The sequence below is a fragment of the Vitis vinifera genome, chromosome 7 (assembly GCF_030704535.1).
Source record: "Vitis vinifera cultivar Pinot Noir 40024 chromosome 7, ASM3070453v1".
NCBI classification, from domain to species: Eukaryota; Viridiplantae; Streptophyta; class Magnoliopsida; order Vitales; family Vitaceae; genus Vitis; species Vitis vinifera.
This window is the reverse complement of record NC_081811.1, coordinates 22,471,726-22,485,286: the sequence shown is the minus strand read 5'-3', so window position 1 is coordinate 22,485,286 and position 13,561 is coordinate 22,471,726. Positions and strand designations below refer to the sequence as shown.

General features: G+C 36.6%; 2 protein-coding genes across 2 annotated transcripts; one reads left to right on the top strand and one right to left on the bottom strand.

Annotated features, from left to right (window-relative positions):
• Positions 1 to 492: 492 nt before the first annotated feature.
• Positions 493 to 2,481, bottom strand: LOC100855319 (GDSL esterase/lipase At2g23540). Its single transcript, XM_003632408.4, has 5 exons — positions 2,096 to 2,481; positions 1,873 to 2,003; positions 1,534 to 1,782; positions 1,190 to 1,445; positions 493 to 1,105 (listed from the first exon to the last, which is right to left on the bottom strand). The coding sequence occupies exons 1-5, from the start codon at positions 2,340 to 2,342 to the stop codon at positions 882 to 884; spliced, it is 1,107 nt and encodes a 368-aa protein (XP_003632456.1). The 5' UTR covers positions 2,343 to 2,481; the 3' UTR covers positions 493 to 881.
• Positions 2,482 to 3,281: 800 nt separating this feature from the next.
• LOC100250982 (uncharacterized) lies at positions 3,282 to 13,039 on the top strand. The gene is made up of 5 exons (XM_002267624.4): positions 3,282 to 3,720; positions 4,010 to 4,246; positions 5,766 to 5,849; positions 12,097 to 12,226; positions 12,314 to 13,039. The coding sequence occupies exons 1-5, from the start codon at positions 3,434 to 3,436 to the stop codon at positions 12,890 to 12,892; spliced, it is 1,317 nt and encodes a 438-aa protein (XP_002267660.1). The 5' UTR covers positions 3,282 to 3,433; the 3' UTR covers positions 12,893 to 13,039.
• Positions 13,040 to 13,561: the final 522 nt, after the last annotated feature.

Genomic DNA, 13,561 nt, shown 5'->3' with positions numbered 1-13,561 from the left:
GACATTATGTCGATTCCCTTCCCTCTTCCCAGTTTTTAACCTCTTTTTTTTGGCCTTTTCTTTCCGAATACGATTCCAGATTCTTCCCTCCCCCCATGTTTCACCTAATTTTAAGTCTCCAGGACTAAACATTTGTCCTCTTTCACTCAATTTTAACCTTTTTTTTTCCTTCCGAAAAATTCCATCTCATTAACTACTTCAGTATTGCAGTGTTATTGCAGTGCTTGCCGTTCACTTGCGGGTTCTCAAGAAAAAGAAAAACTAACGGCAGAAAATTGCTAAATATTGTTAGCATTTTTCAACGGTTTTAATTTCTTCTTCCCAGTTGTTTTCAAGATTCGTAGACAGTTCCGCAGACCATTTATTTTGATTTTTGAAAAAGTTGTAAGGTTAAACTCATGTTCATGTCTACATAATTAGTAACCGATTACTATTATGGACAGTCAAAACAATTCCTCGGATTTTTCTATAAAGAGATAGATGCTTGAATTCACAAAGTAAGCAATCAAATTGTTGTAGCTAGCAATAGCATTGTTCCTGATCAGTACAGGTCGATGATGAAATTGCAGGATCCCTCCCTTAATTAGGTTTCGCATAGATTTTTCATTTTTGTCATATAGATGAAAACAATCCCTATATATATGTAGAGGGGCCATATCAGGCCGAACCTTTGGTGAAGAGAGTATAGTACTGGTCATTGATTGTTTTAGAGACTAGCAGCTACTTCTCTGAAACAGTACCCAAGCTCAACGAAATAAAGTTTTGTGATGGCTTTCCTGAAAAATATTACTAAACACGCAACAAAGTAAAAAAGGGGAGACGAAAATTCTTCAAGAGAGAAAAGTTGGGGGGCAAACAGACATACAAACAAAGTAGGGAAGCTAAAGATCTCGAAGCTGTCGAAGATTCATAGGAGATATGTATTTGGTGCCTCCATCCAGCAGTCGCTTGGCAATTATAAGGTTGGCAGCCTCGCTTGGATGGTAAGGATCCCAGAACACATACTTGGACCGATCCGAACACATGCTCGATGTAGGTCCACATGGAATTATCCCTTGGAACTGCCCCCCGTTCCCACAACAAGCTTTACTTGCCGACACAAATCCTAAAGTGAAAAATCCAAAAAAATGCCACTAAGTCATCAGTTCATAAAAGCAGCATTTTTCCAGGCAATGTTCATTTCACTCACCATATTTGGCATAGTTTGTGATGACTTCCATCACCAGATCATACACATTTGCGTGGACGAACGTGGCTTCAGGAAGGTTATCATTAAGTTCTGCGAGTAGATCCTTTAGTCGACCATTATACTGAAGCGCCAGCTTATTAGCCAACTCCACACACTGATTTTGGGTCAGCTGGTTTATGGTCTTCTGATAAGGAATGCACCCTATTGGCCCTACATTGCCGATCACAAACTTCCGAGCATCCAGTTTATAAAGTCTCTGCCATTGAACAAACAATAATTATAATTAATAACCATTTTCAAAACTTAATAATAATATGTCAATAGGAGTGGTTTAGCGTCCGTGCCGTGAGTTGGCTCCTCAAAGTGCTGATGAGAAGGTCAACGAATGAATCTGGGCTTTGTGAAATCCTTGTTCCAATGGAGAGCACTGGAAGCAGATAGTTATTGAGAAAATCATTTGCTCCAACCGTGATGGAGAAGATGGACTTCTTCGTTATGTAGTCTCTGGCCTTGGATGGCCCCAACAATTTATCAAATTGCTTTCTTGTAATGTTGTAGTAGTCAATCTGTATGTCCATGGAAAGCCTGTTCACCTGCAAAAAACACCTCTCTCCCCTTAGATTACTTATTAATTAAGAGCCCTTGTCAACCGAAAATAGATGATTAGTAATATGAGTGCTAACAAATATTCTTCCAGTTTGGTTCAAAATTCCCCCTCCTCCTGACGCATAGTTCACTCCATACAGTATAGCTTTTCCTGTGGCGTTCGGGGCCAAAAACGGGACAGCATAGTTTGGTATTCCCAGCTCTTCTCCTGAAAATTTTGCAAGAAAAATCATACATGTCCTAATTCTTCTGAAATAGGTAAATGAAAATTCATGAGGATGGGAGGGATGGAGGACTGACCTACAATGTCACCAATGGTCCTCCCATTGGTATACCGGCCGGTGGGATTTCCACTATTAGCAGCAAAATCAATTCCATTGGGTGGGATATTTGCTTTAGACAAAGTAGAAAGATAGTTATTATTTCCAGCATCCACTAGAGAATCACCAAAGATAAAAGAGGCTCCTAAACCTTCATCAGCTCCCCAAGAAAGGCTCAAATTGATGAAGAAAACAAGCAAAGCCACAGTGTAAGAGTTCATGGCCATGGCTTCTGAACTTCACAGAGTTGAAGAGAAAGAACTATAGCACCATGTCTAACACCGGTAGGTTTATAGGTCACCTCTTATCGGCCAGAGGGGAAAATAAAAGCCATTGGTGAAACTTGTAAGCTTGTTTTAATGGAGTTGTATTTGGTTTGACCTTTCTTTTTATAGAAGAAAGGGCACAAGACGATCAGTTTCAGATGGTAGTTGATCAGCATTAGTGCACTGTCTCAACGTGCCAAGGAATTTTGGATGTTGCTTTTGGTATGGGCAATCTTCAAATGAAGGTCAAGGTGGGGGTGCCTTATTTTACAATATATTGGAAAACAAAGAGCTCAATTCAGAGCATTCTGGTAAGAATTTAGGTATTGTTTGGTGGCGGAGCCTATATGCCTGACGAAACGACAATTCTAGAAATTTTGAACAATGGATGAACTTGATATTATATTTCATGCAAGGAAAAAAAACATAGACCAACTTGTGGATCAAAACAATAAAGAAGTCGAATTAAAATTTCCAGTCACCACGTGACACATGGCTTGTCACGGATATGAAAATTTTGGTCACCAACTTTAAGTGGAGAGGATCCAAAGAGTGAACATATATTATGATCACTTTTCTGGGTGTTGCCCACAAGATAAAGAGAAATAGAGGAAATGGACTTGCAAGGGAATTGCAGAGTTGGGCTGCCGACAGTGTGGATGAAGCTGAGAGAGGGAGCTCAGGCCCATTAAGAAACCGGAACCTAGTCAAACTTTACGGCAAGGGACCCTGTTATCCAAATAAACATCGAATTTATTATTTTTCAAAAAATAATTGATTTCAATGCCAATCCGTACTAATCTTTTTAGGCTGGGAGAGCCCAGTTTCAGCTCTATATTCGGCCCAGCCCAAATCTATTCATCATTTATGGTGGGAAAGATAGCCGTTAGAAATGAACCATTTTTTAGGGGTAGGGGTATTACCGTCGTTTTGTCTCTCCCTGCCCTGTTCAAATTCCCAAAACCCTATTGGTGGAGAGAGAGCAAAGGTGGATATGGAAGAGGAAGGAAAAGCACTATTGGTGTCGTGAGGGATAGAGCGCAATAGTGGATATGGAAACGGAAGGAAAAACCCTAGAAACCTCAGCAAGTCCTTGCCACCAAATCACCAATGGAGAAGGCCAAACCGACCAGACTCAGAAGATTTCTGACTACGAGCAATCCAGAGAAGAAAGAATAAAAGAGAACCTTCAACGAATGCAAAAGCTGGGAATTGTTGACCTCTCTCTCCAAGTGAAGTCCTTTCTCACTCCCAAACGGCCCCCAAAAAATTCATCTAACCGGAAACCTCTACGTCCATCTCCGCTGCCTCCTTCCGAGCCCCCTCGCCGATCTTCCAGGTACTTTTCCCTGTTTGGTTGCTAATATGAAATGGTTCCATAATTGAAAAATGAGATTATTGAGCAATACCCCATTGTTCCAGAACAAATGAAAGAAAGACAACATTAAACTTGAGTTTTCTCTGCCTCCAAAACTGAGGATATTGTATATTGGTAGTTTTAAGGTGTTTCTGACTCTAAATGATATGTGGGTTTCTTGCTTTTTGGACTAAGAATTAGGTTTTAAAGCTATATTTGATTTGGATGATTGTTGATTGGGTCCTGAATGGTAATTTTCATGAGGGTTTAGATTACAGAATGTGACACCAGTTAGCTACTCGGAAGAGCCTATATTGAAGAGAAAAAGATCTTCAGAAGATGAGGGTATTTTCCTAAAAGAAGGTCCTAAACCAGAGTTTTACACAGAAGAGCACGAGGAGTTGTTGGGTAGCACTGAAAGGAGCTGGGAACTTTTTGTGGATGGGTGTGGGAATGATGGAAAACGAATATACGATTCAATAAAAGGAAAAACTTGCCATCAGTGCAGGTCTGGATCTTTTCCTTTGTTCTATTTCTTTCTGTTTGTGTTTTCTTTGGTGGGGCCATCGTCAGATTTGGAATTGCTATCATTTGTAGGCATTGGGTCAATGAGGAAAATAGGAAACATAATATAATTTGAAATTATGAGTTGCACAACAACCCAGAATTTGTGGACACATTGAGGATGCTATTCTTTGTTTTCCTTTATAATGTATAGCCAAATTTGGACATGTATAGTATTACCTTGAACTATTTCCTTCTTTTTTGAAATATGAATTCAGTAAGGACGCTGCAATCTTAGATTTAAATCCAGAGCCTATATAAAACTTGATGAAGAGGTTCTTTTTATTTATAGGCAGGGCTTTTGTTTCAAAGATTGGTCAGAGAAAATATTTGATCCGTTATTCTAAAGTGTCCAATCCTTGAAGTTGTTGCATGTTTCATTTTCTGCCAAGCCTATCCACTTCTTTCATTTGAGTTTCCTACAACATTTACCTTTTCTCTAGAAAAATGAATCATGTACCCTTAGATTTACAAGATGATTTGCATCCATTGATCTCACTCTCATGACAAAGAGAATATGTTTCCTATGTCTCTTCCAAAAGAAGCAGCATTTGTTGGATTATCCATATTCCTTTTTCTTGTTGAATTGTGAAGCTTGAATCAGTTTTGTTGTGTTTTGCTTAGGATGTTGGGGATTGAGCTCTCCGTTGAACTTGCAAGGATCGAACTGCATGGTTAACTTACAGGGTTGAAGGGGCAATGCCTCTAGAGAAATTTTTTTATATGATGAATGACGAGATTGCCCCTATTATTTATTTGACTTTGTTATGCTTTTAGGGTTTTTATAGAGAGTGTGACCATAATTGAGAAGATTTTTTTAAGAGCTTCATTATTGTAATTTTTTTTTTTCCTTTGATTAGTGGATTATTGAGTGTTGGTACATTTTGTGGACATGGGGATCACATTAATAGCCAAACCACATTAAAAATCTTGTATTTTTCTTTATTTTCTACTCGTATGTGTATGGTTTTGATTAACATTTCTTTATTGGTTCTTATGTTTTAAATTCTTGCTACATAATCTTCGTTTTTTGTGGTCTCCTTGATTCAAACTTTGGTCACACCATGTTCATTTTATAGATGATAATTCATCTAGGATGTTTCATTCCCTTTTTACTTGAATCATCTCATTTATTTACATAGTCCTAGTGACAATATTTTGAAGTAGAAACTTAACAGAGAAACAACAATGTTGTTTCTATTTCAAGTATAAACAAGAAGAGGTATGTTTCATAATTAATTTAATTTAATATATATGTATGTGTATGTGTGTGTGTGACGTGTGTTTTAAAAAAATTTCTTTTCCTTTTTCTTCTTTACTCTTTTCCTTTTTCTTTTCTTGTTTCTATTTGTTGGTTATTAAATTGGAACATTTACTCATGCATGTTAGGTTCACAACTCATGTTTATTATGGTCAATAATATTTAACTTTTAGAAATTTACAAGATAGGGTTTTTATTGTAGGCAGAAAACTCTTGGTCTTCGTACTCATTGCTCCCAGTGCAACATGGTCCAAGGACAGTTTTGTGGAGATTGTTTGTATATGAGGTATGCATTATTAAAACACTCTTAACATCCAAACTTCAACCCTTGTTTTGATCTTGTTTTTTCAATGCCAGCTAAAATCTTAGTCATTCCCATATCTGGCGTATTTATTATTGTGGAAGAATGTCATTAGAAAAGATAATAGTTGTATATTTTTGTAATTAAGAAGAGGATTAAGACAATCCCGTAATCAAGGGGATTTAATAGAATTAGGTCAAGAAAGTTTCTATTTTTTGTGCTTTGGAATATTTGTATAAATATGTGGGTATGTATAGATTGAAATTAAGGAAGAAATTTATTCTCTTACCTTCAAATTCTTCTTCAAATTCTACATAGTATCAAAGTTTAAGCTTGTAAATTTGGGAAGAGAAATAATTTTTTTTTTTGGTCATCATTGCCGAGTTGAAGTAATTTCCCTCTTGTCTGAGTTGAATCGTTGCATCAAACCCAGATTGCGAACACAATAAAGCAATCATAGTCATAGTGTGTCACGCTACTATTGCAAAAGAAATCGCATTATGACCTTCATCCCCACCCTCGCATTGAGATCACATTGCCACTGAGATCGTGTTGCCATCGTCTTCAGGCCATCTTCAGGACAACTTGCACAACCTATAAAGATCGCTAAAAAGATCCCTTGTCGTTGCACCGTCACTACCATCCTCACACCTCGTCGTTGCCATCCTCACACCTCGTCATTGCCATCCTCGCACCTTGTCGTTGCCATCGTCACCTCCTTGTCTCAACCTCATTATCCTCTACTGTGCCCTTTTGTTTCGCACTACTAGAGACGTTTTGCTTTTTCCAATTGTGTCAAAGCTCTTAACCTCTAGGGTTATTGTTTTTTCGAAGATCATGTCGTCACTTTCATATATCTCCTAGTGACTACAACCCTCATCCCAACTATCTTTCATTGAGGGCAAGATCATGATGTCATCAAGATCATGAGCTAACGTAGCTACAACCAACTGTCGCCACCTCAGATCGTCAGCTAAGGTTCCCAAACCTGTGCACTATTAAGTCTGGGTATTTAAGACTTCAGTTAAAGACTCTCAACCTATTTCATAAGTTTGTTTTTTTAAAAAAGAAAAAAAAGTGTATGTCAATAGTATCCGAAAATACTATTGAATCTGAAGGAATGACAATGAGTTACAATGGAAGGCAACAAAATGATATTGAACAATTGTCTTTTGTTCAACCAATTGAAAGATCCCTAAAACTAGGCAGATTCAATCGAGAAAAGATTGAAAAACTTAAAATTTTGTTAAGAAATCTTTAGAAACCTTCAGGCACCCACTCACTAGCACTTTCAAATAAGTTTCATATTCCCATTGGATTAAAAATCTCGGATGAAACCTTTTCCAACCCATAGGTTATAGATTTAGGTGCCATAAATTACATGACTCATTCATCAATACCAATTTAATAATTATAACCTTTGTCCAAGCAGTAGGAAAATAATTATAGTCAATGGTTTATTAACCAGTGTAGAAGATATCCAAATTAGTCCTACACTCATACTTAGAATTGTGCTTCATGTTCCAAAATTGTCTACTAATCTTGTCTCTATACAAAAACTTACACAAGATTTGTGTTGCAATGTGATTTTTTACCCTACTCATTGTGTAGGATATCATTTGTGGAAGATGATTGGATTTTTTAAGGAATGGAATGGGCTATATTACCTTGAGACACTAAGCAAATCCTTCGTATCTTTTCATTGTGAGACATATGAACTAGCTAAACATAAGTGTTCAATCTATGTAATTCACAGTGATATTTGGGGTCCTTCACTTGTCCCAAATATATGTAGGGCACGTTGGTTTGTTTCTTTCATCGATGATTTTACTAGGGTTTGTGGATCTTTTTACTTAAACACAAATCTAATATCAGTTTTGTTTTCCTAAATTTTCATAACATGATAAAAAATGGTTTGGTGTCACTATTAAGAGGTTCCAGTCAGACAATACTAGGGATTATTTCAATCAAGTCCTAACTTCATACTTTCATCATCAAGGTATAATCCATGAGTCATCATGTGTGAACACCCCACAATAAAATGGAGTTGTTGAGAGGACAAATGGTCACCTCCTTGATATATCACAAGTTTTTTTGTTCCAAAAACATGTGCTTAAATCTTATTGGAAGGAAGTCGTCCTAATTGCCACACATCTCATAAACTGATTACATTCCATAGTCTTAGGTTTCAAAAGTCCCAAGGAAATATTCTCATCATTTCATCCTACTATGAGAACCACAAGCCATATCATTCTTAAGATATTTAGGTGCGTGTCCTTTGTGCATATTCACATTCCAAACAAGGGAAAATTAGACCCAAAAGCAGCTAAATGTATTTTTGTGAGATATTCGTCAACTCAAAAGGGATATAAGTGTTACCATCCATCATCCAATTTATTTTATTTTATTTGTCTCAATTGATGTTACTTTTCAATGAAAAATAGTCTTATTTTCCCCTTCCTAGTATTTGTTCCCTCCTTTGAACTCAATTCATCCATTGAGCCTACTCCTGAGAATCAAGGAAAAAAACTGCAATTCCCCGACTTTCAAATCCAAGAATTTGAATCAACTTTTGGAAATGAGGTAATAGTCTTTCATCCTCCCTTACAAACTGAGTCAGAACTTTAGTCTGAAAAACTCATAGACCAAAACCTTTCTATTGCCATCAAGAAGGGAAAGAGGAAATGCACTAAACATTCTTTGTATCCATTTTCCCATTTTGTGTCATTTGAAAAGTTGTTTCCATCCCATAAGAGTTTTCTTACAAGTTTGAATAATATTCATATTCCTATCACTTTATTCGAGGCTTTATCTAATGAAAATTGGAGACAAGCCATGAATCCAAAAATGGAGGTCTTGGAGAAAAATAAAACTTAGGAGTTGGTAGATTTGCCTATAAGAAAAGGCCAATGGGATGTAAATGGATCTATATTGTTAAGTATAGAGTAGATAAGACATTAGAGAGGTACAACACAAGATTGATGGCTAAAGGATATACTTAAACATATGACATGGATTATTTAGAGATATTTGCTTCGGTTGCCAAGATGAACACAGTCATAATTTTGTTATCATTAACAACAAATTATAATTGGGATTTACAACAGTTTCATGTTAAAAATGCATTTCTGAATGGAGATCTGAAAGAAGAGATTTATATGGAAGTCCCTCCTGGATTTGGAAGTGATTTAACCACTAAAAAAGCGTGTTAATTGAATAAAACTCTTTACGAGCTAAAACAATCTCCAAGGATATGGTTTGGAAGGTTTGCTAAAATGTTGAAAAACATGGAACACAAACAAAGTTAGGGAGATCATATGTTGTTCATCAAAGCATTCAGATTTAAGGAGAGTTACAACTCTTTTGGCATATGTAGACGATATCATTATAATGGGAAATAATGCAAAAAAGAGATAGACTTTAAAACAATGCTTAACTAAGGAGTTTGAGATTAAAGAGTTAGAAGAGTTGAAATACTTCTTAGAAATTGAAGTTATACATTCTCAACGGAAATATATAACAGACCTTCTCAAGGAAACAAGGAAGTTGGCGTGTAAACCAGAAGGCACATCAGTAGATCCTAATCATGAGCTTGAAGAGGTTGAGAAAGATACTATGGTAGATAGAAAGATGTACCAACATTTGGTAGGAAGACTCATTTATCTCTTTCACACAAGATTGGATATAGCATATGTTGTAAATATGATTAGCCAATTCATGCATAGTCTAAAAGAGATTCATTTGCAAGCTACTAATCGAGTACTACAGTTTCGTAAGGAGTCTCTAGGAAATGACATCTTATTTAAATGAAACTTAGGGCTAGTATTTAAAGCATACACAGGTGTAGATTATGTTGGATCTATGGTTGACAGAAGATCAATCACTAGGTATTGCACTTTTCTTGGTAGGAATCTGATAATATGGAGAACTACGAAACATAGTTTGGTAGCGAGGTCTAGTGCTGAAGGTATAATTTTGTGCAATGACCTAAGGAGTTTGTGAATTACTATGATTGAAGATTATTTTGGAAGATTTGAAGATTAAATGGAATGACCCAAGGAGACTTTAGTTTTGCAATCAGCATTGCACATAATTCAGTGCAACATGATCGAATGAAGCACATAGAGATAGGCAAACATTTTATTAAGGAGAAACTAGATAGTAGGTTGATTTATACTCTTTTCTTGGTAGGAATCTGATAATATGGAGAACTACGAAACATAGTTTGGTAGCGAGGTCTAGTGCTGAAGGTATAATTTTGTGCAATGACCTAAGGAGTTTGTGAATTACTATGATTGAAGATTATTTTGGAAGATTTGAAGATTAAATGGAATGACCCAAGGAGACTTTAGTTTTGCAATCAGCATTGCACATAATTCAGTGCAACATGATCGAATGAAGCACATAGAGATAGGCAAACATTTTATTAAGGAGAAACTAGATAGTAGGTTGATTTATACTCTTTATGTATCTATTGACCGTCATCTTATAAATATACTCATCAAAGGTTTAAGCAATACAACGTTTCAAGTAAGTGTATCCAAGTTAGGAATAGAAAACATTTATTCACCAGCTCGAGGAGGAGTGTGGAAGAATGTAATTAGAAAAGATTATAGTTATAGATTTTTGTAATTGAGGATTAGGACAATCCTCGTAATCAAGGCAATTTCATAGAATTAGGTTAGGAAAGTTTCCATTTTTTATGCTAGGAATATTTGTATAAACATGTGGGTATGTACAGATTGAAATCAAGAAGGGAATTTATTCTCTTGCCTTTGAATTCTTCTTCAGATTCTACAATTATATTATCCATTGTGCCTTATCTCAATATTCAAAATCAGCAATACAAAAAATAATTGGTTTTATTGGTCGATCAAAGGCCATGCATTAAGTTAAAGCAGGGATACTTTCTAGTCTTTTCTTTATTTAGCACCTTTAACCTGCAGTCATTACATTTTCTCATTAGTATGTTTACTCATTGTCCTTGAACTCCAAAGCCATTTCAATCTCGCCCCTAAATTTATTACCTCCTATATCTGCTTACAGGATTTTGAATGTATCCTGATGGTTTTTCAAATATCCATCAGTTCCTTGGAATCTCAGCTACACTAACTGTATGAAGCTAACTGAGCCAACCTGTGACTGGATTGTTCATGTTTGACTTAGACTGAATTATTTTAGCCCTTTCCTAGCTCATCTGCAGTGGGGTGAAGGAAATGAAATTACATTTTTCAAAACTAAAAGTGATGCATCCGACGTCTAGGTTTGGTGAAATTTAATGGGACAATACCCTTTTAAAGTTTTTTCAAACCCCAACAGGTTCTGTAATCAATTCAAGATAATTATGAATACCACTTTTAATAAATTTGCACGTAAGGATATGTAAATTTTAGCCTCTATTTGCATGCCTTTCGAAGCCTAGTCTACTAAAGCTTAGTTCCTTTAGCAATCAACTTAGAGCTAGCCTAGTATGTCTTAATGATCATTTATCCTGTAAACATGACCTGGTAAACAAGCCAAATATGTTCTGTTTATGAGCATATCCCATTTGCCAGTGTTGGAAAAAACTGTAATATTATAATATGTAGAAGGTATTAAGGAAAGCAGCCCAGATTGCTTCAAGGCACGTTAGAATTAATTCTTTCTTTGAGATGTTATTCACCCCCATCAATTTGTCAAATCTGGTGTGCACTGTGGGGGATTAGCTAGTTACTGTAAGATACAATGAAACCCAGCTATGCCCCTACCTTATCTGCAGCGAACATAATGCTTGCAAGAGTTGGAAGGAGATGAGAAAAGAAGACTTTTCATATGTTTATCCCAAAACTAAGCAATTGTACAGAAACCAATTTGGAATTATCCAAGTCAATTAACCATGAGATATGAACACATCAGAATCATGATATATACATATTTCCTGAAAACTTCCTATCATGTAGAAACTTTGAAACAGCACCTTCAATCATATGCTTAGGATAATTGTTTTCAGGAAGCTTTTTGTCTTGGTCTCTGTAGTTATGATCCAAAATTTGGTTTCTATTCAGCTTATAGAGACTTTATTCCTGACATTTGAACATCACAAAAACAAGATGGTAAATATTGGAATCATGTTGGCTGCATTTTATGCTTAATGTTAAATCCTTCTGACCTTCTGAGTTGGTGGAGGTTGGGTAACACACATGGTGAAGTTGAGGCCTTGGAGTCAGCTAGCTTATCACTTGAATTTATGCAGATATGGGGAGCATGTACTAGAATCCAATGAAAATCCAAATTGGATTTGCCCTGTCTGTCGTGGGATTTGTAACTGCAGCTTGTGTCGAACTGCAAAAGGTTGGCCTCCAACTGGCCCTCTCTATAAGAAGGTATTTCTCTCAACCATGACTGCAATGCCTGACAAATTTTTGCAAAATGGGGTTTGATGTAATCTTAATTTTTTTCCCCCTTTCTAGATTACAAAGCTGGGCTTCCGATCAGTTGCACATTATCTCATTCAAACCCGACGCTCACAGACAAACATAGAGAAAGATCAAGGTTCTCAGAGGTCACTGCCTTTTCCAGATATGTCCTTACCACCTGAGAGTAAGGAATCTCCTGAGGTCAATGATGACCACATTGAGTCACCACTAGCTGAGAATGAGGAATCTCCCAAGGTCTTTGATGACCACATTGGGTTACCACTAGCTGAGAATGAGGAATTTCCCAAGGCTGATAAGGTTCAGCTTGGTTTACCAAAGCCTCAGTCTGAAGACAAAAAAGTTGATGAACACAATAGTGAGAAAGAAAATGACGCGCATTTTTCAGATGACAAACATGACAATAGCAGTATTACACTGGAAAGTAGCCCAAAGGTTAAAAGGAAGCCTGCTTTTGCCACTGGACCAAGCCCAGATAGTATTTCTCTGAGATTAAGGCAGAGGAAGCATAACAAAAGCTATGTTCAATCAAGTAAGAAGAGTGAGGAAGCTTTGGATCTGAAGCCCTCAGACAGTATTGCCGGAAGATTGAGGTCTAGACGCAAAACAACATGAAGCTGGGTAATCTCATTCACTCTTTTGTGAGCAAAGTCCAAGTTCAACTTTTCTTTGACTGCTTGAAATCGTATAAGTACTTGTCCTTAAATCTAGTGTACAACATTTTGTCTCAATCAGAATGTCAGGACTTTGGTGTTTCTTCTTTGTGTTTGTGTCTCTGTGTTTTCCATTCTTTTTTTATGTTGTTGGGTTATCCTCAATGCAGAAAATATCACAATGGAGATTACATCGACTTTAAATGAGTACCATGCACAATGTGCTGTCAATAACCTTTTTTAATTTGCTTTGCCTGCCTGTTCAATAACATGGGCATATTCAGAGCAGGATTTGCCACTTAGACCTCAGCTTTTGTTGGTGATACAACAAATGATCGAATCTGGGCTCCTTTTGCTCGGATCTCCCAGAACCGGTCAAACCTCATTTGACCAAAATTTGGTACTAGTGGGCCACTCGTCTCAGTTTCTCTTCCAAGCCTCCACTTCCAGCCGTAGCAAGCTATTAGTTAGTTGCCTTCCGATGTGGGATCATCTTAATCTTAAGGTGTAGAAATTAATTTTTTTGCTTGGTGAGGATTCGAACTTGGATCATATATGTAAGCTTACCATTGTTTTTAACTGTCAAAAACCAATATATCGAATTAATATTTCTTTCAAATATTTGTCATTT